We start from the raw sequence: 23,808 nt of genomic DNA on the forward strand, positions 1-23,808 counted from the left end.
TTAGGCCTGAGAGATGGGGCCAGGTAGGGTGAGGGAAACTGTCACTTCTATGAAAGATTGTCAGAAAGATAGAAGCCAGCACCTTTCCTTAGTTCCCCCATTTTTGCTTGAAAGTTGTTCTGGCCAGCTGCAGTGGCTCAGAGCTGTAATCCCAGCACTTTGGGAGGCTGAGGTGGGCAGATCACTTGAAGCCAGGAGTTCGAGACCAGCCAGGCCAACATGGCAAAACCCTGTCTCCACTAAAAATACAAAAATTAGCCAGGCGTGGTGGCGTGTGCCTGTAATTCTAGCTACTCAGGAGGATGAGGCACGAGGATCGCTTGAGCCCAGGGGGTGGAGGTTGCAATGAGCAGAGCTCGCACCATGGTCTGGGTGACAGAGAGAAACTGTCTCAGAAAAAAAAAAAAACAAAAGGAAGAAAAAGAAAGTTGTTCTGCTGCCTACCCAAACCCCTCTTGCCACTATAGAATTCTGGCCCCCCCTCAGGGCAGATGGAGAACAGGACTAGCTTCCTCCAGGTGATCCCTGGTGCTTTTCCAGCTTCCTTTTGTCTGAGACAGCATTCAGGCACCTCACTGCCCTGGCCTCTTTGACTTGCCATGGCTTGCTGTCTGCACTCTGAGTGGGGTAGGGACAAGCTCACCAAAGAAGTGGATGACGAAGCCCTGCTGGTAGCCCAGCACTGAGGTCCCGGGGTCCGACTGGAACTGAATGGTGACATCAGCCATGGAGGTAAAGAGCTTGAAGTGGCTATGAGGCCCTGAGTACTGGCCCAGCACCCGGGCCGTCAGGTCATCCCCATCATAGAAGGTAAGCACATCACCAGGGCCTATGCGCAGCCTGTGAAGGAGGAGCGTCAGGGCAGAGCCGGCCTGGGGGCCCGAGGATGGGCTGAACAAGGAATATCCCCAGACCTCAGGAGTTGGCTCGGCCTGACCCGGTAGGCACTCACACTCGGACGTCCAGCATGATGCGCTTGTCCTCTTCCACATGCACACCCCAGATGCAATCCTGCCCACGACCATAGGGCTCGGGCCAGTTGGGAGAGAGCACCACGCCAGCCGAGTCTGTGGTCTCCCCGCTGCACACGGCTGGAAGGCAGGGGAGGCCCAGAAGGGTCTTTTCCAGCTTACCATGGTGTTGCTTACCATCTGCCCGCAGGAGTGCCCACCAATTGCTGGGACCCCCCACCTCCTCCTTGGAGGAAGCCTGAACCATGCATATCACAGGGCCCCTGTGGTCCCGGGCTCTGCTGCTATTCCCCTGGTATGACCCTGCTTTTTGCCTGGCGGGCCCATCCACTGGTGTCTACTGACCTCGGCAGGCTGGCTCTGTCTCATTCCACTGGGGGTCATGGGGGTCAACACACTCGATGATGATGGAGCCCTGCTCCAGGGTGTAGCCAGGGTCGCAGCTGAACTCCACAGTGGTACCCACAGGGTAGGTGGGTGCGCTGCTGCTGAAGTTACCGTATTTGACAAAGGGCTCATAGCAATGGCCCTGCTGGAAGGCTGTAAACCACAGGGCCCAGCCCAGCTCAGCCTTGACTGGTATTAAACACAGTGGGCAAGCATCCCCCTACTTCCCTCCCCAGAGCCTTTCTTTTCCTGGGTACGAATGACAAATATATGTCCCGGGGTTGGAGCAGGAAGGTGATGGAGGAGGGACAGCCAAGAGCATCCATCCCTGTTATGCTCAGGAGGCCATCTTGATCACCATCCTCTTCCCAGTGCCTGGTTTTGTGCTTAGTACACAGAAGGTACTCCATACATGTTTTTTGAATGAATTAATCAATGCATGCATGCATAAATGGTTCTAGAATGTCTCTTACAGCAATTCTTTCTTAAGGGTTGAGGCCTTTTTTGCTTTCCAAAATCTGGAGAATTTATTCCCTTGGACCATAGGGCCTGGGTCCAGGCAGAGGTTTCCTGAAAAGCTGGGGTAGGGATCCCCGACCCAAAGAGAGGGGCAGGGAAACGGGGCCTAAGTACTGAGTGAGCAGGGGCTGACTTGGAAGGAGTAACAGCATGGAGGCAGAGAGGGGTAGGGTGTGGGAGAAAGACCCTAGGCCTGAGCCCATCCCCCTGGACCCCCCACCCCCAGTGAGGCCCCAGCAGGCTCACCCTCATAGCGCAGGGCCATGCCTGCAGCCGCCCCGCTGCTGTCAGTACTGAGCTCGACAAAGAAGTGTTTGCCAGAGCTGAGCAGGCCCTCAATGGGCAGGTATTCCACCTCATAGGAATCATACACCGGTGGGGCCTCCACGTTGTCCCCATTGCGAATGATGAGCCTGAACCAGGAGAGTGGCAGCTATGTAGGCTGGTGGCTGACCCAGACGGGGTGTGACCCCAGGCTTGGGTAGTGTCTCTCCAGCAGGGTATTACCAGGCCAGGCACTCCCATTCCACTAGGACAGCCCCTCACCTGTCATCATCCTCTGCCAGGGAAACCTTCTCAAAGTGCAGGTGTAGCCGCTGGCCCTCAGGAGCCTCAAGCAGCCAGTGACAGGTGAGGTTGTTGCTGTAGTTGCCCGGGAAGCCTGGAGAGACGATGCGGCCAGTGGTGGCGTTGCGGATCACTCCGCCACAGGCAGCTGTAAGACCAGGACAGGACGTACGCTAGGCCCCTGCCTGAACCCAGGCAGCCTAACATGCCTTCCTCCCTATCCCAGCTCTGTATCCTCTGCTTGGAGAAGCGAGGACCTTGCCTCCCTGCCATCTTGGCCCTCATGGTCCTGAAGGTCAACCTTTTAGCCCTGTGAACCTGCATCTCCAGGCAGCCTGAGCTCCAGAATCCTGCTGCCTAACCTTTCACACGCCTGGGACTGACCAGGGCAACTCTCTTGACTGTGGGTAGATGTATCACTGCCTGGTTGTGTGCCCAGGTAAGTCACTTTCCCTCTCTGCTGACTTCTCTAGAAGGCTGATTCTCCCTAGGTGGACTTTATTAAAGCCCTTACTGTGGGCTTCAACCTTCTTGGATACATCTGCTACTTCTACCTCATGCCACTTTCCTAAAATCAGTTGTTTGGGTATGTCCCTTAACTAGGACCCCCTGGAGCAGCAACCAGGTCTTTTCAGGCCAGGCACAGTGTTGGTGTTCAGTGTTGGTTGAGTAAAATGAGTGAATGAATGTAAAAAGGGGTTAGCACTAGATCCTGGCGGGAAACACCTGATGTGCATGCCATCGACCCGGCCTCACTACCACTGCCGTTCCTGGGCTGACTGACCTTTCTAGTGCTGACCCCACTGGCTTGGGGCTGTCCTCTCTTTCTAAGGAGAGACTGAACAGCTTGCCTATGGCTATCTGTGAGGATTGCTGGGTTACTTGGCCACAAACTCCTGGCGGTTATGTGAGGCCAGAGAGGGGGCCTCAGGCAAGAGGAGTATGGCTGGTTCCAGGCAGTGCTTTCCTCTCCCGGACACATAGCTCTGACCTACCCGACTCTCAGAGACCAGGCTGCCATGACCAATACACAGGACCTTTGTCTCCAAATGCTCAAGGCAGCAGAATATTTTAACCTAGTAAAGCTCCTAGGGGACTGGGGCAAGTTTCTTCTCTGCAGAAAGGACAGATCTGCCTTGGCTTGGTCTCAGAATGGAACTGCCCTTCAAAGCTGATCATGCCCCATGCTTTGCTTAAAATTGCTTAGTGGCTCCCCATTACCCTCAGGATAGAGTTAAAGATGAAAATGGTGTTCAAGCCCTTTATGAATCCAACTCTCTCTAGACTCAGCTTCAGTCCCCTCTCCCTGCATACCCGCTGCTTCAGGCACATTTCACTGTGTGCTCACTATCTTGTGCTATTTCATGCCTGCACACCTCTGCATATGCTGTTCCAGGAATCCACCCCACTTTCCCAAACTAATATTTCTGAAATCCTTCCATGCTGTCTCCTTGGGAAGCCTTGCTTGCCTCCTCTCTCATCTTGGAGTAGCTCTCTGTCCCTCGGGCTCCTCCACCACTCTGCCTTTACTCCTATTGTAGCATCCTCTGCACTGAGCTGCTTGCCAACCTCCCTGCTAGATCCTCGAGGGCTGAGAATGCGTCTGTGTTATTTAACTCTGGTTGTGCCTGGCACCCAGGAAGAATTTATAGAATGAAATAAGATTCATGGCTGGTTATGGTGGTTCAAGTCTGTAATCCCAGCACTTTGGGAGGTCGAGGCAGGTGGATCACCTGAGGTCAAGAGTTCGAGATCAGACTGGCCAACACGGTGAAACCCCATCTCTACTAAAAATACAAAAAAATTAGCTGGGTGTGGTGGCATGCACCTGTAACCCCAGCTACTGGAGGGTGAGGCAGGAGAATTGCTTGAACCTGGGAGAAGGAGGTTGCAGTGAGTGGAGATCGTGCCACTGCACTCCAGCCTGGGTGACAGAGGGAGACTCCATCTCAAAAAAAAAAAAAAAAAAAAAGATTCAAAAGCCTAAGCCCATACCCACTAAAAAAAAAAAAGCCCAGCCGGGCACGGTGTCTCACGCCTGTAATCCCAGCACTTTGGGAGGCCAAGGCGGGTGGATCACGAGGTCAGGAGATCAAGACCATCTTGGCTAACATGGTGAAACCCCGTCTCTACTAAAAATACAAAAAAATTAGCTGGGAGTGGTGGCGGGCGCCTGTAGTCCCAGCTACTCGGGAGGCTGAGGCAGGAGAATGGCGTGAACCCGGGAGGCAGAGCTTGCAGTGAGCAGAGATAGCGCCACTGCAGTCTGGCCTGGGTGAAAGAGCGAGACTCTGTCTCAAAAAAGAAAAGAAAAGAAAAAAAAGCCCAAGTTGCCTTTCATACTGCAAACCAAACACTGCATCTTCCTTTCTCCAACAAGCCCCTTTTCATTGGCAGCAATCCCAGACCTGATCACTCAGGACCAGAACTGGGAGTCCTCTTTCCCTTTTCCCAGTTCCCATCAGTTTCTGGAACTTCCCTCTGCTTCATTCCCCAAATCACAATCTAAGTTCAAACTGTCTTGCCTGGCTGGCCTCCCAGTCATCTCCTGAGGAATTCTAAGCCCCTCCCTTCTCATAAGCTTCAACAGCTCCTCAGCCTGTATCTTGCCCTGACACTCAAGGCCCTTCCATTGCCACATGTCTCAGGCTTCAGCCAAACCTGTCTGTCTTGTGTCCCTAAACACTCTCACCTTCCTGCCTCTATGTCCCTGCCCACGTTGTTCTCTCCATTTAAATGTCAAACCGGCAGTGCCTCCTCCCCTAGGAAGCCTCCTAAATGTCCAGCTAAGAATGATTGCGCCCTCGCCTCCCAGGTCACTTTATGTCTTTTCATTGGTGCTTTTTACTTCTTGCCCTGGAAATTGGTGACCTCTGTGCTTTCTCCTTTCCCCTTTCCTGGAAATGTGGGTTCTTTGAGGGCAGAGTCCCTGTTTAATTCAGCTGTTTATACCTGTGGTGCCTTCATCTGGCAGATGCTCAGTAAGTGCAGGTTGGATGAATGCCACTGAGGTGCATGGCCATTTTCTGGCTTCCTTATGAAGAGCAAATGAAAGTGGCAGACAGCAATAGAGAGCAGGGATGAGCCCCCACCTCACTTCTCTGCTCAGCACTGAGCCCTTTCCCCTGGGGACACTCACCGATGCAGATGGGCTCCTTTGAATCCCAGAAGGGCTGGGTGGCATTGAGACAGGTGAGACGCCTGGTGCCCTTCAGCTGGTAGCCAGTGGCACAATGGAAGCGGGCACTACCCCCTGGGTGGAGGCTGGTGACAGTCACATCTCCGTAAGCTGGACGACGGGGAAAGTGGCAGCTCAGGAGATAGGCTGCAAACAGAGAATGGGCGACACTGTGTATGTGTGCAGGGTGGGGGTGGGAGCTGGGCCATTGGTTGGGGGAGGTCTGCCTCAGTCTTCCTGGAGGTGTCATTTGGGGCCAGAGGAAGCACTAGGAGTTCCAAAACAACTCCAATCTCCTCCCTAGAAGGTGCCAATGATATTTCCAGCAGCCTGGGCTGGTTAGTGGAGCAGACACAGAGCTGGAAATTAGAAGGGTTAGGTTCTGGCTCAAGCTTTATGACACTTTAGGCAGGTTATTTAACCTTTGTGTGTGTGTGTTTCCTCATTTGTTAAATGAGGTTTAAAATCCCAGCCCACCTACAGGGTTACTGTGAGAAGAAATGGGATAGTATTTTATCTAGCTTGGTATCTCTGGTACCCAGATGATAATATATCTTCAAGAAATGCCTATTGAATGACTTGTAGACATGAAAGCACTTGAAATACTGAAAAACCTATACTGATGTAAAGTGTTGATACTGTTTTTCCTTTAGGGAATAAATATGAATTGCAGCAGCAAAGACTGAAATCAGACAGTAAAGGCTTTCCCAGTATTCACTGAGAAATGCTAAAAAGCTTGAGGCCAATGGCCATGGACTTCTTTTAAAAACAGAATGGTGGCCGGGCCGGTGTCTCATGCCTGTAATCCCAGCACTTTGGGAGGCCGAGGCGGGCAGATCACCTGAGGTCGGGAGTTCGAGACCAGCCTGACCAACATGGATAAACCCCGTCTCTACTAAAAATACAAAATTAGCCGGGCATGGTGGCGCATGCCTGTAATCCCAGCTACTGGGGAGGCTGAGGCAGGAGAATGGCTTGAACCCGGGAGGTGGAGGTTGTGGTGAGCCGAGATCGTGCCATTGCATTCCAGCTTGGGCAACAAGAGCAAAACTCCATCTCAAAACAAACAAACAGCCGGGAGTGGTGGCTCACGCCTGTAATCCCAGCACTTTGGGAGGCCGAAGTGGGCGGATCACCTGAGGTCAGGAGTTCGAGACCAGCCTGGCCAACATGGAGAAGCCTCATCTCTACTAAATATACAAAAATCAGCCGGGCGTGATGGCAGGCGCCTGTAATCCCAGCTACTCGAGAGGCTGAGGCAGGAGAATCACTTGAACCTGGCAGGTGGAGGTTGCAGTGAGCCAAGATCGTGCCATTGCGCTCCAGCCTAGGGGACAAGAGTGAGACTTCATCTCAAAAAAACAAACTTACAAACAAACAAAATCCAGAATGGTGGTAGGCTGGGGCAAGGTAGGAGGATTGTTTGAGGCCAGGAGTTCGAGAGCAGCCTGGGCAACATAGTTAGGTCCCCATCTCTATAAAAATTGTTTAAAAAATACCCAGGCATGGTGATGTGTACCTGTAGTCTTAGCTACTCAGGAGGCTGAAGTGGGATCGCTTGAGCCTAGGAGTTTAAGGCTGCAGTGAACTATGATTGCACCACTGCGCTCCAGCCTAGGTGACAGAGTGAGTCCCTGTTTCGAAAAACAACATCAAACAAACAAGAAAAAGATGGGGACGAGGGTAGGGAGGCAGTGCACTACCTTCATGGAAGTTGGGGGAAGAGCAAGTTGCCCTGGGAAAGCTGGTAGCTTTGGAATTGTCATACCAAATTTGACCAAATGGTGGCAGCAAATCCTACAAAACAATCTGGCATATCCCAATCCTGGGGTCAAGCTGGGGTGGTAGCTAAAAGGATCAACCCCGTGCGGTGGCTCACGCCTGTAATCCCAGCACTTTGGGAGGCTGAGGCGGACGGATGGCCTGAGGTCAAGAGTTCAAGACCAGCCTGGCCAACATGGCAAAAACCCATCTCTACTAAAAAAATACAAAAATATTAGCTGGGCATGGTGGCGGGCACCTGTTATCCCAGCTACTCGGGAGGCTGAGGCAGGAGAATCGCTTGGACCTGGGAGATGGAGGTTGCAGTGAGTCGATATCTTGCCACTGCACTCCAGCCTGGGCGACAGAGTGAGACTCCACATCCCAAAAAATAAAATAGATAAATAAAATAAAATAAAATAAAAGTGAAGATCCGGCTGGGCGCAGTGGCTCACATGTGTAATCCCAGCACTTTGAGAGGCCGAAGCAGGTGGATCACAAAATCGGGAGTTCAAGACCAGCTAACATGGTAAAACCCCATCTCTACCAAAAATACAAAAAAAAAAAAAAAAAACCAAAATGATCTGGGCATGGTGGCACGCGCCTGTAGTCCCAGTTACTTGGGAGGCTGAGGCAGGAGAATCGCTTGAACTTGGGAGGCAGAGGTTGCAGTGAGTGGAGATTGCGCTACTGCACTCCAGCCTGGGTGACAGAGCGAGACTCTCAAAAAAAAAAGTGAAGATCCTGGCTTGCGTCTAAGAGGTGAGAGCAAAGGCCTGGAGGGGTCAAGGAGAGGCTGAGAGGCTTGTGCTACAGAGCCTGATAACCCTTGGGGTGGTAGGAAAAGTGAGGACTGTCTAGACTGAAGAACTTGGGTCTTGGGGTAGGGGGCAGCCCCACTGATGGTATCAGGTAAATTGGGAGGAGAGGTCCATGCAAGGCCTCTGTTCCTGGGTGCCTTTGTGTGAATAGAAAAATGGGCTCTCTTTCTTCCCCCCATTAAAAAGAAAAAGAAAAAGAGGCTGTCTCTGGGCAGACCAGGGTCCAGAAATTTGAGTTTTATGACTTTCACCTGTCCTGTTACTATGTCTGTGAAAGTGGGAGGAGAACTGCCCCTCTTCTGTCTCTCGCGGGGCTCTGGAGAGAATGGTCAGTAAGTGGCTAGTTGTGCTTGGCAGGCAGTACAGGGCAGTGCTTAGCAGGTGGGCTCTGGGTCAGACTGCCTGGGTTTGAATGCAGACTTCTTCCCTATGTGCTGTGCCACCGTGGGCAAGTTACCTAAATTCTCTGTGCCTCAGTTGCCTCATTTATCCACCCATTTTCAGTATTACATCCAAGGTTGTGGAGGTTAAGTGAGAAAACATATGTGCAGTTCCTGAACAAATGCCTAAGACATCAGCCTGCTGTTATTGTTTGTAATCTTGATTAATAATAGCACCTCACATCTGCATGTACTTTCCAGATTCTAAAATGCCTTCACACTCTTCTTTCTTGATGTCTACAATATGCTTGGGAGAAAGGCAGGCAAGGTAGGGGCTATTAGCCCATTTTCAGATGAGGAGAACAGGTTCAGAGAGACCCTGTGCCCTCATCACACAGCAAGGAAGTACTAGACCAGGAACTTGAAGCTCCTGGGCTCTGAAGCCTTCTTGCTTTCCACCACCACCCCACCTGCTTCCCCATTTGAAGTAGAAACTTGGGTTCAGGGGTCGGAGAAATCTGAGAGTAACAGACAAGCCTGCTCTGGGTGGTTGTCCAGGGCAGCCACTCACAGTGACCTGGGGAGAGATCTCAGGCCAGGATAGGACAGGGAAAGGGGTGTGGGGCACCACGCCCAGAGTGGAGGAGGTTAAGAGGTTAACTGATGCCTAGTGGGGTCTAGACCATGAGCCAGGCTCAGGCCCAGCATTTCCCCTTACATCTTCCCCTTTGAGTTCTTATCACCACTCTAGTAAGGGAGGGCCCTCGTTTCACAGATGAGGAAACTGGGCTGGAATGGGGTGGAACTGGGCTGGAACTGGGAGGCTGGGGGCAGACAATGAAGCCCCCAGACTCCATAGTAGTTAAAGTATCACTTCCCAGGATGAGCTTCCTCCCGTTGCCATGACAACCGTTCCCGGGGAGCCTGCATCGCTGCAATCTGTTGAGTTATTTTCTCACTGGAGTCTGTTTCTGGAGCCAAGTCCAGTGCCAGGAATGCTGAGGATGGAGGAGGGGGGATGTCTGTCAGGGCCGTCTGCCTCCCCCACCCTGCCTGAGGCTGTGGGAGGGGAGTTGGAACTTGGTCCTGCGATAAGGCCCTTGTGAGGGCTCATCCTTGTGACCTCCAACATCAGCCTGGACAGCTCCAGCACAGGTGTGGGTACTAGGCCCCTCATCCCCTCTTCTGGCACCCTCTTTCTCTAGCCCACGGAGATTCGCGTGTGAGCACACGCTCCTCCTGTTCCCATCTCTGGGATCAGGGCTAATTACAGCCTATAATTAGGGGAATTACACTCATTAAGGCAAGAGCTGATCATTGACAAAAACTGGGCTGACGAGGGAGGGCTTCTGGGAGCTGAGAAGGAGGCAGGACCAGGCCAGCTCTTCCAGCCCTTCCTTGGAGGTTGCTCCCCCTTGCTGGGCCTCCAGCTCACTGCCATTCAGCCACCTTTGTCTGGCCCGACAGAGAGGAGGTCCGGAGTTTTGTGCAAAGGAATTTGCAGCAAGAGAGAAGGTTATCATGGCATGAAATTATGCCTGCTGCCAGGGAGGATTGATGAGCCATTAGGGAGGCTAGCTGGGCCGCCCAGACATTTCACCCTTGCCTCAGCTGGCCCCTTGCCTCTGCCAAGCCACTCTGCAGTCCCATCCACTTCCAGGCTCCCTGCTGCTATGCCAGACTGCTCCCTTAGTTTGGGTGGAGGGGTGAGGGTGGGGTGAGTGCTCCTTAGGTGGGGTTCCAAGCAGCCCCATCTCCAGAGTGCTGGCTCTTCTGCCCGGCTATTGTCCCCTGCAGGGCCGCAGAAGTGGTCCATGACAATGCAAGACAATCCCTTGATTGTTCACACCAATTATTTCCCTATTAGTTCTCCCTAGTCTCAACTAGTTAACCCATGCAAAGGATCAAGCTGACTTTGTGCTCAGAGAGGGGGATGGGTAGGAGGGACACAGCTGAGAGAGCGGCAAAGTCCTGAGCCCCTTTTCCTCCCTTTCCCATCCTGCCATTCATGTAATACTGGTTTCCTTAATGAAGCATGTGCTAAGCACTTGACATGTACCATTTTGCTTAATCCTAACCATGACTTTGTGGGGTAGGTGTTTTGGTTTCATATTACAGCAGAAGGGTCAGAGAGGTCAAATGACCTGTCCAAGGTCAACAGCCAATGAGGAGATTCAAACACAGATCTGCCCATTGCCTGAGTCTGTGATTTTTTTCATTACATCATGCTGCTCCCTTATTTCCAGAGGTGTTCTGAGCTGATTGGGGCATGGGCCAGGTCAAGGTGGGTGAGACAGTTCAGGAAGGGCAGTCTGGCAGCTAAGACCTCCAGATGGTCATTGTCAGATCCCTTTGACCTTCACCCTCTTGCATTCGGGCTTCTATTGTTATTGCCTGTTTAAGTGTCTGCCTCCTCCTGAGAAAGAACTCCTTGAGGACAAGGACCTTGGTGCATCCTGACATTGCCAGTGTCCAACACAAGCCTGGCAAAGAGCAGGTGCCTAGGAAAATTTGCTGAATGAATGAATGAGGGACAACGGGCACACCTAGAGGCTACCTGATCCTGAGTCAAGACCAGCTCTCTGCAGGGTGGTGGGTGGAAGAGAGAAGATCCTGGAGGTTTCGGATACGCGATACTTACCTCCAATTGTCCAGAGCTTCACTGGACATTCGTGCTATGTGTCACTAGCCCCTCTCTGCTCCTTCCCTCTAGGATGTAATTGCACAGCGACCCCCCTCCCCAGCAAGGAGGGCAGTGAGTCTGGGCTGGTTCCGCCTTCAACTACCCAGGCCTTACCTTGGTAATGGAAATGGAAGGTGCCAGGGCCAGCCGGTGGTGGGAGGCTCTGGAACCTCAGGGCCACTTGGTGGGTGGGGCTGCGGATGACTTGGCCCCGCAGCAGGAAAGACTGGTTGGCCAGGGGCAGTGGGTCAGGCCCCCCCAGGCCTTCCACAGTCACTGTCTCCCCTTCCCGGAGGCTGATATTCTGGACCTGTCGGTGGAGTAGAAAAGCAAAGTAGTCAGACTTCTTCCTGCTGCCTGGATCCTGCCGCCCTCAGGATCCTGCAGGCCCTGGGTAGATCAATCCTCAATGCTCCTTGAGCATCGGAGCCCCCAGGCCCTGAGCTGGGCACTTCAGCAGTGCAGGAGTTGCTCATTTCAGTGTGAGACAGGACCAGAAGTTCAGAGATTAAGTAAATTATCCAAGGTCACATAGAGATTCTTAGCAGAACTGGGGTTTGTAAACACATCTTTCTGTCTCCAAGCTTTTCAGATACACCAACTGCTTCCTGTCCTTCCCCTCCCTGGGCTCTGTTTTCTCATCTGTAAAGTAGGGATGGGGTAGGTGTATTGAACCAGATGGTGTCCGAGGCCCTGGTCAGCAGTATGAGGTCTTAAATATCAGATCCATGTGCCCAGCTTCCCTTGGACATCCCTGTTGGATGCTTCACACCCAGCCTGCTTCACGCTAGGTGACTGTCTTCCCCCAGCCAGCAGTTCCCCTGGGAATGATCTCGCTATCTCCCTGGGTGTCCAAATCAGAAACTGGCATCTTGCCTCCTCCCTCATACCTAGTCAGTCATTCAGTCCTGTCAACCGGATCTCAAATCTGTTCATGACTCTTCATCCCCACTGCCATTCCCCAGCCTATCGCCGTTGCTGTGCACCTAGATCACTGCAGCAGCCTCCTGGCCAGTCGTCCTGCCTGTAGGGCTTAACCCACTCCTCCCTCTACAGCAGTATTTTCTGAACTATAGCCAGCTAACAGTCTTAGATCTGTTGCTGATCATGGTGCTTCCTTGTTTAAGTCCTCCAGTGGCTCCCCATTGAGTCCGTGAAGGCGATAATATGTAGTCCGAACTCTTTGCTTAGCCCTCAAGGCCCTGCCCAACTTGGCCCCTGCTAACTGTCAGCTGGGCCTTACACCACGCCCCTCCGCATGTCAATCGTGATTCTCTCTTTTTTCTGAGCCTCTTTCTCCGATCCTTTCCCCTGGCTGTCACAGTCTCCTCTGCTACCACGCTGATCTTCAGGCCCTCAGTCCCTTGAGCGTCTTTCTGGGCTCCATGCCTCCATTCAGGCAAACAAGGATTAGACAAGGACGGACTCTGCCCAGAGGGAAATTAGCAGCATGGCTTGATAGAAGGAACACTGGATTGATTGGGAGCCCAGAGATCTGGGACCTCATCCTAACCATGTGATCTTGGACAAATATGCTGCTATTTGAACTTAGTTTCCTCATTTTATAAAACGAACTAGTGGAGTTCTCTGCTGCTTAAAATGTGGTTCCTGGACCAGCAGCATCAGCCTCACCTGGGAACTTGTAAGAAATGCAGAATCTTGGCGCTGTGGCTCACGCCTGTAATTCCAGCACTTTGGGAGGCCCAGACGGGTGGATCACCTGAGGTCAGGATTTCAAGACCAGCCTGACCAACATGGAGAAACCCCGTCTCTACTAAAAATACAAAAATTAGCCGGGCATGGTGGCGCATGCCTGTAATCCCAGCTACTCAAGCGGCTGAGGCAGGAGAATCGCTTGAACCTGGGAGGCGGAGGTTGCGGTGAGCCGAGATCGCGCCATTGCACTCCAGCCTGGACAAAAAAGCGAAACTCCATTTCAAAAAAAAAAAAAAAAAAAAGAAATACAGAATCTCAGACCCCACCTCAGACCCACTAAAGCATACTCTGCATTTTAATAGGATCCTCGGGCAACTCAAAAGCACTGATCTACATGGGCTCAAGGTTCCTACCATGTTGCTCTGAAGCAGGGTTTCAAGGGTTGACCACCTGGGATGGTTAGGTGGTATCAGTAAGTCACCAAATCCTTCCCAGTCTTATTTCCCAAATACTCCAATGGGTTCCTCCTCTCTATCCTTTTGTTACTGTCCTGGCCCTAATTACCTCCTGCCCATTATTTTTCACTTGAGAATGGCTTTCTGTCTGTCTCACACTTCCCATCCCCAACTCATGTCCTGCTGATTTCAGATTGCCCAGAGGACAAGGTCCAAACTGCCCAGCTCACATTTGGTGCCAGTGTCTCTGCGGCCCTCATTAATGTGCACTGCAGCCGCAGACCACCCCTCACTTCTGCCCCCTGGGCATCCACATCTGGTACTCTGAGGGGGCAATGCCTTCCCTTCTTCCTCTCCTGGCGAAGCTGGTCATCTTTTCAGATCTCAGGGCCGCATCCTCTGCCTCCCAGGCTAGGCCAGGCAGTCCTTCTGTTTCAGACTCTCCCCACTGGCCCCTGCCTATCTTGCTGGTAAAGCCCAGGGTGGCATGTTGGCTCACAGTGCCCTCTTCACTGGCCAGTCTCAACAAAGACGTGTGGAAAGAGTAAATGTGTGGGCTGCTGGAGGGACATTCCCCATCAGATACTTGTGAGCTGAGAAGCATAGAGGATGCTGAGCCCAGCCAGGTCCAAGGAGATGGCTGCTGCGAGGCTCAGGGCCCCTCAGACTGGGTGCTGAGAAGAGATGTGCCCTGGGGACTCCAGAAGGGGCAGCTGCGCAGGGAGAGGTCCCTACCCCTGCCTGAGAGGAAAGACCTGGTGGGTCTTTGGGCTGAAGAGAAGGCTCAAGGCAGGGTGCTGGAGGCCGAGGCGTCTCCTCTCTGTGAGAAACTCCCCACCCAGGCACGTTTGGGCGGAGGCTGCCTGACCATCTGCTGGGGACATTCCTCAGGGAATTCCTGCAGCAGGCGGAGGCTGGATGAGGTCCCTTCAAACTTGGAGATTCTGTGATTCTAGAGTTGGGAAAACAAGACTCACACACGTGGAATCTGTAATTATCGAGAGATGCCAGGCAGCATATAATTCTGCCTTAAGTGGCACTGAATGCAGGCAGCAGGAATCCTCGGGGGGAGAGCGAAGGGCTCAGAGGCTCAGGGAAAGCGCCTGAAGCAGGTGGGTCTCAGAGTGCCTTGAAGAGAGGAGCACTGGGAGAAGGAGGAAGGGAGGATGCTCACTGCAGGGAAATTACCACGAAAGCAAAGGCAGAGAAGTGTTACTAGAAATTAATTTGTATTTTCTTCCTAGTTCCTCATATACCTCTGGCTTGACCTCTAGCTTCTTGTTCCTGATCTTGCTGCTTTGGGACCAGAGAGAAGCTGCAGCAACAGAGTAACAACAATTGCCATCATAGAGTGTGTCAAGCCTTGTACTAGGTGCTTTTCATCCTCACCACGATTCTATAAGATAGGTGGTAAAATACCCACAAGTAACAGAGGCTCAGAGAGGCTAAGGAACTTGCAAAAGGTCACATAGGGGTTAGGCAGTCTTGCCTTGCTGAGACAAGGCAGCTCCCTATCCTCCCAACTTCTTCATGGGGGCATCTTCTGTAGAAATAACATCTAGACATCTTTATTCCCAAGCTCCAGCCCCCCCAGGTTTAGCAAGGAGGTGGGTCTTGGCTTGGCCTGGCTTTTTTAAGATGTTGGGATTTGAGTTCCCACCAGCCACCCTTGCTCCTAGCAGTCTGTAAAGCTGGGAAAACTGAGACTGAGAACTCTGGCCCCCTCTGGTCCAGGGGAGGCATGGCCCTTTCAAGCTGGCCTGGCTCCCAGCACAGTCTAGTGGTGAGGGTTGGGATGAGAGTGTGGAATGAAGTGGCTCCTATCCGGAAGGCTCCCTGTTCTCAACCAGAGGCTGTCTGTGCAGCTCTGGTCCCCTGGGTTTCAAGCACCCTCTTGCGGGTCTGCTGCAGTGGCTGGAATGTAATTTGTCACTTGTTTGAGGGCCAGGCTGACAGAGGCCAGACAGGGCTGGGTGTCAGACAGGAGGGGTGATGAAGTCTTGATGCAATTTGCAGGCATCTGTAGAGCCTGGGAGACAGATTGAAATGTCAGCTCTATTCTTGAGGGCTGTCTTCCATACCCATAGCCAGTGACAGGAGGGGACCTGGGGCCCAGGCAGGGGGAAGACAGAAGCAGAGGGAGCTGAGGACAATTCCTCCAGGACCCTGGGCTGTCTAACACTGCCCTGCTTCCAGCAGACCATGGGGTCAGCTCAAGGAAGAAATATAGCCACTTTGAGAGGCTGGCCCTTTCCAGGATGGGAGGTGGGAAGGATTCAGGTTGTCTTCTGCCAACCTCTAACTCAGCAGCCTCATCTGGCCTGTCTGTCCCCATAGAAGCTGTCAGTCAGGCCTCCAGCACGTGTCCTAATGGCGTAACCCACAGGTGAGATGGCACTACAGTTTTTGTACTCATTTGCACCAGTACAACCCGGCCTAGGCAGATGAGCTCAAAGATGACTCTTGTGTGCGATCCCCACCCCCAGATGCTGGCTACAGGTCTCCTAGGCTCTCTTGGTCACCATCACCTATGTATACTCAGACACAGGCCCACTTACACGCACACAGGCCCACTTACACGCACACAGCCTCCTCAAATGTGTCCTGGCACGTGCATGCCCTCACACACCTGTGCTCCCTCACAGCAACCATAGGATAATCACAACTTTCCCATAAGAACCTTCACAGTTTTCACATCCATTATCTCTTCAGCTCTCATAAAGCCTCAATAAGGGAGGCAGGGCAGGCTGTTTTCCTGCACTTGATAAAGATAAGGGAATCTTGTAATCAGGGAAGTTGAGAGATCCTCTTTGGTCACACAGTGAATCCAAGACAAAGCCAGGACTCGAGGCCAGGACTCATGATTCCTGGTCCAGTGCCCCGTCTTGTGTGCCTGGCAACCCCAGGCCCTCCCCAGAACTGGGAGAATTCCAAGTGGATGTCCTCCAGAATCAGGCAGGGCTTATTCGGAAAGGGCATCTGGGGCAGATCCTGACAGGTACCGGTCTCCGCCTGAGTCTCCCACTTTGGATTTGCCTTGTGCCACGGACAGGCCTATCTCCTGGGCCAAGGGAAGAACAGGGGCTTTTGAGTCTTGGATTGAATCCCGGCTCCGTCACTGATCAGTTGAGGGGCCTTAGGCAAGTCATATGACCTCTCCGAGCCCCAGTTTTGCCTGGGAAATGGGGATAGTTTACCTACTTCATGGGTTTGTAAGGATTTGGTTAGATCCTGCCAGTAAGGGTTTTAGCACAGAGGGGCACAGCGCTAGCAGTCATCTTTCCATTTAATGGGGAGATGTGGGCCACACCCTGGTAAAACCTTGGCATTTGCAGCAGAAATGATAGCTGGCTATGAACTTACTTTACCCTCAGGTCTGCCAGGGTTCTGCCTGGGAGGCATTGTACCTTGGAGCCACCCTCTGCCTGGCCCAGGCTCTGCAGCTGCCAGGAAGCAAGCAGCAGAGCCAAGAACCTGAGGTGCCCCTGCTCAGTCAGGCCTATGAGGGAGCTTGCTGACCCCAGAGAAGGAGCCACACTCAAAGGGACCGGCTAGGAGGAGCCTGGTGCATCATCTGGTTCAATCTCCCTTTATAGAGAGGTAAACTGAGGCACAGAGGCCAGGGGTTTAGCTCAGTCACGGAGAGGTGGGCTGCAGAGCCAACACTGAAACCTCAGTCTTACAAGACAGCCTCTGTGCCCTTCTGAATTGGCACTTATCCAGAAAACCTTATGGTGTAAGATCTGTTTTAGGGATGAGGAGAGTGGCCAAAATCCATGGGGCTAGACCTGCCTGCACCCTGTCATCCCTCTTGGATAAGCCTGCCTAGAGCCAGGAAATATAAAGTTGTCCAGAAATTCCACCCAACTGACCCCCTACCCCATGCCCACATCAGGCCTGGTCCTGACACGGCTTAGAAGGGCAGGGTATTCTGGCTGTCAAACTGTCAGCTGGCCTGGCATAGGCGAGCTGTGTGCCAACAGAGCCACCTGGGGCACGAGGGCAGAGACTGTGGGCAGCTGTGCCCAGGCTCCAGATGGTACAGAGAGCAGCCAAGCCAAGATGGAGGCTGACAGTGGGAAGGCTCTTGGAATGCCAAGTGCAGAGAGAGGCAGGCACCAGGCCCAGAAAGGCCTGGAGCCCTCAGGGGGAGACTGACTGCCTGGGGAGGGGCTGGGACCCACATGGGCCATGAAGCTCATTCCCATCCATCCTGAAGCGGCTTCTCTGGACCTCTCAAGAAAGAGCCTAGCCCAATGCCTGATCCCCAGATGAACCAGGCAAGCCTCCTTGGATCACAGAGGGCCTGACCTGGCCTCCTCCCTGTGGATGGCTCAGACCTTCAGCCTCAGAGGGCATCAATAACTGCAGCACCATCAGAGGAGGTGGGAGGCAGGAGATGAAGCAGGTTATGAGAGGCTGTGGTCCAAGCCATGGAGAGTAGGGCTTTTAGGATTCTGGTACCCCTGAGGCTGGTCCTCCAAAAAAAAGGGAATTGAGAGGGTCTTGCTCAAAGCCCCGGACTTTAGGCAAGGGCTGTGGTCTCATGCTAGGGTCCCAGCATGGTGTCCGGCTGCTTTGCTTTGTGGGTCCCTAAGACCGTCCTCTCCCCCATGGCTCCCGTCACTCTTCTTGCCCAGACTTTGTCCCACCTATCTGCCCTGAGTGATCCCAGTGAATTCATAGAGGGGCAGGTAGAGAATTCTCCATGATGGAGGGAAGCCATAGGCCGTCCCTTCTCCCCAAGCCTGAGGAGCCATGGGGAACTCTGTAGGCCTTCCAGCTGCCCACCCATCCCGCCCCCAGTGTCCAGCATGGCCCAACACAACTGTCAGCCTGGGCAGAAGGACGCTGCTCTTGGGCTGAGCCTCCGGCAGGAGTGTGATCCGGAAGCCCTTACCCTTACCCTTACCCTCTGCCCCTACACAACAAAGCCACCTTTCCAAAACAGCCAGGACAGCCTTCAAGGGCCAGGTCTGCCGCACCTGCTGCTGCCCAGGCCAGACTTGGCTGCTGGCTTCTCATCCTATATGTCTCAGGCCAGGTGTCATCACCTCCAGGAAGCCTTCCCTGACCCCCAGGCTGGTGGAGTGTGCCCGTCCTGTGCTTCCCATCCCCATCCCTGCCAGCACTGGGCATTCCGTGGCCATTGTTTATGATTTCTGTCTTCCCTACTAATCATGAAGGTCTGTGTCCCCAGTGCCCAGCGCAGAGCATGGCACATAGCAAATTTTCAATGTATGCTTGTGGAACAAATCCACTCAACAAAACTAATTAGTTAGTAATTAACTGACCGACTTTTGGCAAATCCCTTTTCTTGCCTGGGCCTCAGTTTTTCCAACTCTCCAGTGGTTATTGTTGGGTAGTGTCAGAAATTCTTCAGGTCCCAAGTGGCCTGGGTGGGAGTGGAGATTGCCAGAACTGGCCCTGGAAGAAGAACCTTAAATCCTGCTTAGTTCTGGCTGATTCTTTCTCTTGCTCCTTCCCCAAATTGGGTGCTGACCCCGCTCTGGCCACCCTGTGCCCGCCTCCCCTCCATGACTTCAGACTATCTCAGGCCATCTGGGCCGACAGTGTCCCCAAGGACCCTGCCCCCATGGTACCGAGGTGGAGGGTGGGGCCAGCATCTGCCACATTTCCTGACAGCAATCCAGGGCTGTGGCAGGTCTTCGTCTCAAGGTTGCCTGGTAACAGCTTTTGCATTCTGATAAGAGAAAAAAAATGTGGCAGCACCAGACAACAGACACGGGGCTTATGTGAGGGGGTGGGCATCCAGCATGGGGCTTGTGCCTGGGCCAGAGAGGGGGCAGGCAGAGCCAGCATCTTGCTCCATTGTGGAGGGTACCAGGGCTGGGCTCAGCCTTGTCCAGCGGGCTTCAGTAGGGGTGGTAGGCTTGGGGGGCAGACAGAGCCTCCCAGGCCTGCAGGGGGGCACTCAGCCTGGCACCTGCCCCCTCCCACCCCCTTTCTCACACCTGCAGCTGGTGCCTTCCACCCAGTGAGCCACAGCCGGTGCCACCTCTCATTAGGTGATGATTTTACATTAATTACCTTAATTAAGCAGTGCTGAGTGCTAATGGCTTGAGGTGGGGTGGCTGTTCCTAATTACCCTCCCAGTCAGCCCAGAGTGAGGGGCACAGGGCTTGGCAGAGTAGGAGGAAACAGTTGTAGGAAGAAGGGGAGGGGCCCAACAGGGGTAGGAGAGGGTCCCCCTGACAGGGTCTGATTCAGAGACCTGGACCTGACATCCCTAGAGGGGAGGGGTGGAGGCACTTCCCCAGGATAGGTCTAGACGGCTCCAGGCCCCAATCCAGGGACATGCAGGAATTGGAATGGGCGGGAAGCAGAACAGAAGGCAGGGAGCAGGGAGCAGGACACACTTCTCAGCACCCTGCCAGATTCCCTCAACCGGGCTGAATGCCTCTCTTGCCCACCCCTGGCCAGTCTCCAAGATTCAAGTCAAATGTCACCACATCCCTTCCTTCCTCCATTCCTTTGTCCTATCATTCAGTCAGAGCATGAAGTACCCATTCTGGGCTCTGCACTACAAGGCACCCCTTAAGGAGCTCACAGTCTAGCTGGGGAGGTGGACAGCTGTAAACAGTTGGATGGAAGGCAGACTGCTAAGAGCTAAGATGGGGGATGCCCCAGGCTTTGGGAATCTGAGGGAATTCCCAGAGAGGGTGATGCCAGGGCCGAGTCCTAAGGGAAGGCATCATGGGATGACTCTTCCAGGCAGAGGGACCAGCATGTGCAGTTGGGACTTGGGAAAGAAGGTTTGGCCCATTCAGTTAGCTGCAAGCTTTTTAGTGCAAAGTGGGGGTAAAGAACAAGGGACGAAGTGTCTAGGGGTGGACCCAGAGAGACTGACCTTGATTCAGGAGCCCTTAGAGAGGTGTAGGGGGCAGGATTGATTTGAGAAAAATGACTGCAGTGGAGGTGGAGATGGGTAGAGTAGGGAGCAAGTGTGGACGGAGTGACCAGTGAGGCAGCTACTGCATCATCAGGGGAGGGAAGGTAGGGTCTAAACCATGTGTGGTTGTGGGGATGGAGGGAGAGAAGCAGAGAGATTTACAGGGGAGTATCATGGTGACAGAATTTGGGGATGAATTGATGGGACTGGGGGAAGAGGGACAGGGAAGGGCTAAGGTGACCCCATGTTGCACATCAAGGGACACCATCCATATTGCACTGTGGTGGTTCTGCTCCAGGTTTCTGACCTGGACAGGAGTGGCTTTGGGGGAACAAAAGGAAGATTTGGGTTTGTGGAGGTTGAGGAGCCTATGGGACATCTGTGAGGACCTGTAGCCTCAGACCTTGGGATTAAGAGAAAGTCTTAATCCTAACGGAGGGATGAGATAACCCAGGGAGGCTGGGGACAGGAGGCTGGGCTGTAGATTTGACTTTCCTATCAGCTGATCACCTCTCTGATGGTGTGGTCAGGTCTGTCTTCCCCCACCTCTGCATCCCAGAAGCCAGCACAGAACCTGACCCAGAGGAACTGCTCAGAGAGGATTTGCTGAATGAATGAATGAATGAATGAAGCTCCATGACTCCTTCAGGCCCAACGAGGCAGCCCTGTGTTCTCTGCTTAGGCCATAGATTCAGATGTAGGGTTTATACTCACCCAATCCCCTGCCCATCCAAGGCTAGAGCCCCCTCCCACAGCCCCTCTTGGCCTAGGCCATTGCCAAGCACACAGGACAGAATCCAACCATGTTTTAGGCCCATCTCCCAGCCCTGGCCTTAGGCGACGCCCCACAATTGATGCCCCTAATCATCCCCACATCCTCTCATAGCATGTGCCTCTCTGAAGAAAGAGAATACACCCGCCCCAACTTTGCCCTTGCCAGATCCAGATCACTCACCTTGATTTCCACGCCATAGCCAGGGTAGACAGAGATGTAGAAGAAGCAGTCCAGGCCAACACCAGTGGGGGAGCTGAGGTCTGTAGGGGAGTCCAGAGAGCCCTCTGGGCCTGAGAAATTCCAGCTACAAGGGCCTGGGAGGCAGGAGGAGACACAAAGCTAGTGCCAGCTCTGGTGAAGTGGTCCAACTAAGGCTGAACTGTGTGTGTGTGTGTGTGTGTGTGTGTGGTGAAGACCACCTCTTGTGATGTCTAGTCTTCTGTTGAAGGAAGGGGACCACCTTTCATTAGGCACCTACCATGTGCGATCTTTTTTTTTTTTTTTTTTTTTTGTATTTTTAGTAGAGACGGGGTTTCACCATGTTGGCCAGGATGGTCTCTATCTCCTGACCTCGTGATCCGCCTGCCTCAGCCTCCCAAAGTGCTGGGATTACAGGCATGAGCCACTGCGCCCGGCCCCCTAACATGTGCAATCTTATCTCAGTTTTCGCTGTAGCTCAATGAGGTTTGTTTTCTTTTTTCTTTTCTTTTTTTTTTTTTGAGACGGAGTTTCACTCTTGTTGCCCAGGCTGGAGTGCAATGGCGTGATCTCAGCTCACTGCAACCTCTGCCTCCTGGGTTCAAGCTGTTCTCCTGCTCAGCTTCCCGAGTAGCTAGGATTACAGGTGTACACCACCATGCCTGGCTAATTTTTTTTTTTTGAGACAGAGTCTCGCTCTGTCGCCCAGGCTGGCATGCAGTGACGTGATCTCAGCTCACTGCAAGCTCTGCCTCCCGGGTTCACGCCAGTCTCCTGCCTCAGCCTCCTGAGTAGCTGGGACTACAGGCGCCCCCCACTACGCCCGGCTAATTTTTTGTATTTTTTAGTAGAGAAAGGGTTTAACTGTGTTAGCCAGGATGGTCTCGATCTCCCGACCTCGTGATCCACCCGCCTCAGCCTCCCAAAGTGCTGGGATTACAGGCATGAGCCACCGCGCCCGGCCAATTTTTTGTATTTTTAGTAGAGACAGGGTTTCACCATGTTGGCCAGACTAGTCTTGAACTCCTGACCTCAGGTGATCCACCTGCCTCGGCCAGAGGTTTGTTTTCTTATTGCCATTTTACAGATGAGGCTCAGAGATGAGATGTTAAATAGAATTCCAAGGGTCATGTTATAGTTGGAAGAATCAAGATTTTTCTTTTTTGAGACAGAGTCTCGCTCTGTTGCCCAGGCTGGAGTGCAATGGTGCAATCTCGGCTCACTGCAACCTCTGCCTCCCAGGTTGAGTGATTCTCCTGCCTCAGCCTCCCGAGTAGCTGGGATTACAGGTGCCCACCACCATGCCTGGCTCATTTTTGTATTTTTAGTAGAGATGGCGTTTCGCCATGTTGGCCAGGAGGGTCTTGAACTCCTGACCTCAGATGATCCACTGGCCTCAGCCTCCCAAAGTGCTGGGATTACAGGCATGAGCCACTGTACCTGGCTGAAGAATCAGGATTTGAGCTCAGGTCTATCTGGGTCCAATCCACACGCCTCCTGCAGGCTGGCCCTTGGTGCCAAAGGGCAGGGCAGGCTGGCACAGTGTCAGAGACAGGCTTTTAGGGGCCCCGCAGCCTCCCTCATCCCCATTTCCACATCTGCAAGCCAGCAGGTAGCTGACCTGGTGTCTGGACTGTGGTGATGGTGGTGGTGGTAGTGGTGGTCTCCTCATCATCTCCTGAAGCTGTGGAGGAGGTGATGGTCCCCTGGATCCTGATCCCTGCACCCTGGGACACAACCTCTGGAACCCATGGCCTTCCCATGTCTCCAAGACCCTCTTGGGTTGGTGTCCAGGCTCTGCTGGGGGGTGTAGTGCTGGCTGTCTCCCCTGGGCCTAGGGTGGGCACTGCCATGCTGGGCCCTGGAGGTAGGGGAGCTGTGATTCGAAGCATAGGGGACTCTGACTCCAGACTCCAGGGTCCCTCCTTGGACTGGGGCTGAGTGGGTACCGCAGCCATGGCTGGAGTGGGGCTGGTAAAGACAGGGCGGCTGTCCTGGTTGGCCAGGCGGGGAAGGGGACTTGGGGTGAAGGGTGTAGGTGGGTCGGGCTGGAAGGGCAGTGCTGGCCTCAGCTCCTCATCTCCCTTCTCCAGCCCCTCTTGTAGGAATTCCTCAAGCAGTGGGTGGTGGTTGAGCAGCTTCAAGGTGGGGGCTGTTGTGACAAAGTGGACGCCTCGTTCTGGCTGCTCAGGTGTTGGGGCTGCTGTCAGCTCGCCATCTGTCTCCTCGATGCCTGGGGCTTGTCCTTTCCCCGCGGTTGGGGCCTCTAAAGAGAGTCCTGAAATAATAAGGGATGGTCAGAGGTTCTCCCCCTGCTCCAGAGAGCAGCATCACGCCCAACTCGAGTAGTGGGGGGACCCACTGTCTTTTGACAGAGCCCTGAGGAGTGTGCTCACTGCTGAGAATCACGGAACTACAGAATTTGTGAACTGGAAGTGAGGTGCTATTACATACTTCAAGGGTGGTACATGAGATATTCTTTCTCCTCCAGCACCAGAGGCAGACATTTCTAGCCCATCCATGCACTATTTCCTACTGTTCTCA

The 23,808-nt window shown here is 53.3% G+C and overlaps 2 protein-coding genes across 4 annotated transcripts in view; one reads left to right on the top strand and one right to left on the bottom strand.

Moving 5' to 3' along the window:
- Window positions 1–23,808, top strand: part of PIPOX (pipecolic acid and sarcosine oxidase) — a 107,312-nt gene that overhangs the window by 8,134 nt on the left and 75,370 nt on the right. The window lies entirely within an intron of this gene.
- The window catches only part of SEZ6 (seizure related 6 homolog), a 51,088-nt gene that overhangs the window by 3,470 nt on the left and 23,810 nt on the right, over window positions 1–23,808 (bottom strand). For all 3 annotated transcript variants that reach the window (XM_024234866.3, XM_024234865.3, XM_054536568.2), the window contains exons 2-10: window positions 22,886–23,542; window positions 21,247–21,380; window positions 11,382–11,577; window positions 5,584–5,769; window positions 2,424–2,592; window positions 2,124–2,290; window positions 1,317–1,511; window positions 953–1,091; window positions 644–840 (exon numbers count right to left, since the gene is read on the bottom strand). In XM_024234866.3, the coding sequence (XP_024090634.3) occupies window positions 644–840; window positions 953–1,091; window positions 1,317–1,511; window positions 2,124–2,290; window positions 2,424–2,592; window positions 5,584–5,769; window positions 11,382–11,577; window positions 21,247–21,380; window positions 22,886–23,542 (2,040 nt within the window). The remainder of the gene's footprint in view (window positions 1–643; window positions 841–952; window positions 1,092–1,316; window positions 1,512–2,123; window positions 2,291–2,423; window positions 2,593–5,583; window positions 5,770–11,381; window positions 11,578–21,246; window positions 21,381–22,885; window positions 23,543–23,808) is intronic.

The sequence above is a fragment of the Pongo abelii genome, chromosome 19 (assembly GCF_028885655.2).
Source record: "Pongo abelii isolate AG06213 chromosome 19, NHGRI_mPonAbe1-v2.0_pri, whole genome shotgun sequence".
NCBI classification, from domain to species: Eukaryota; Metazoa; Chordata; class Mammalia; order Primates; family Hominidae; genus Pongo; species Pongo abelii.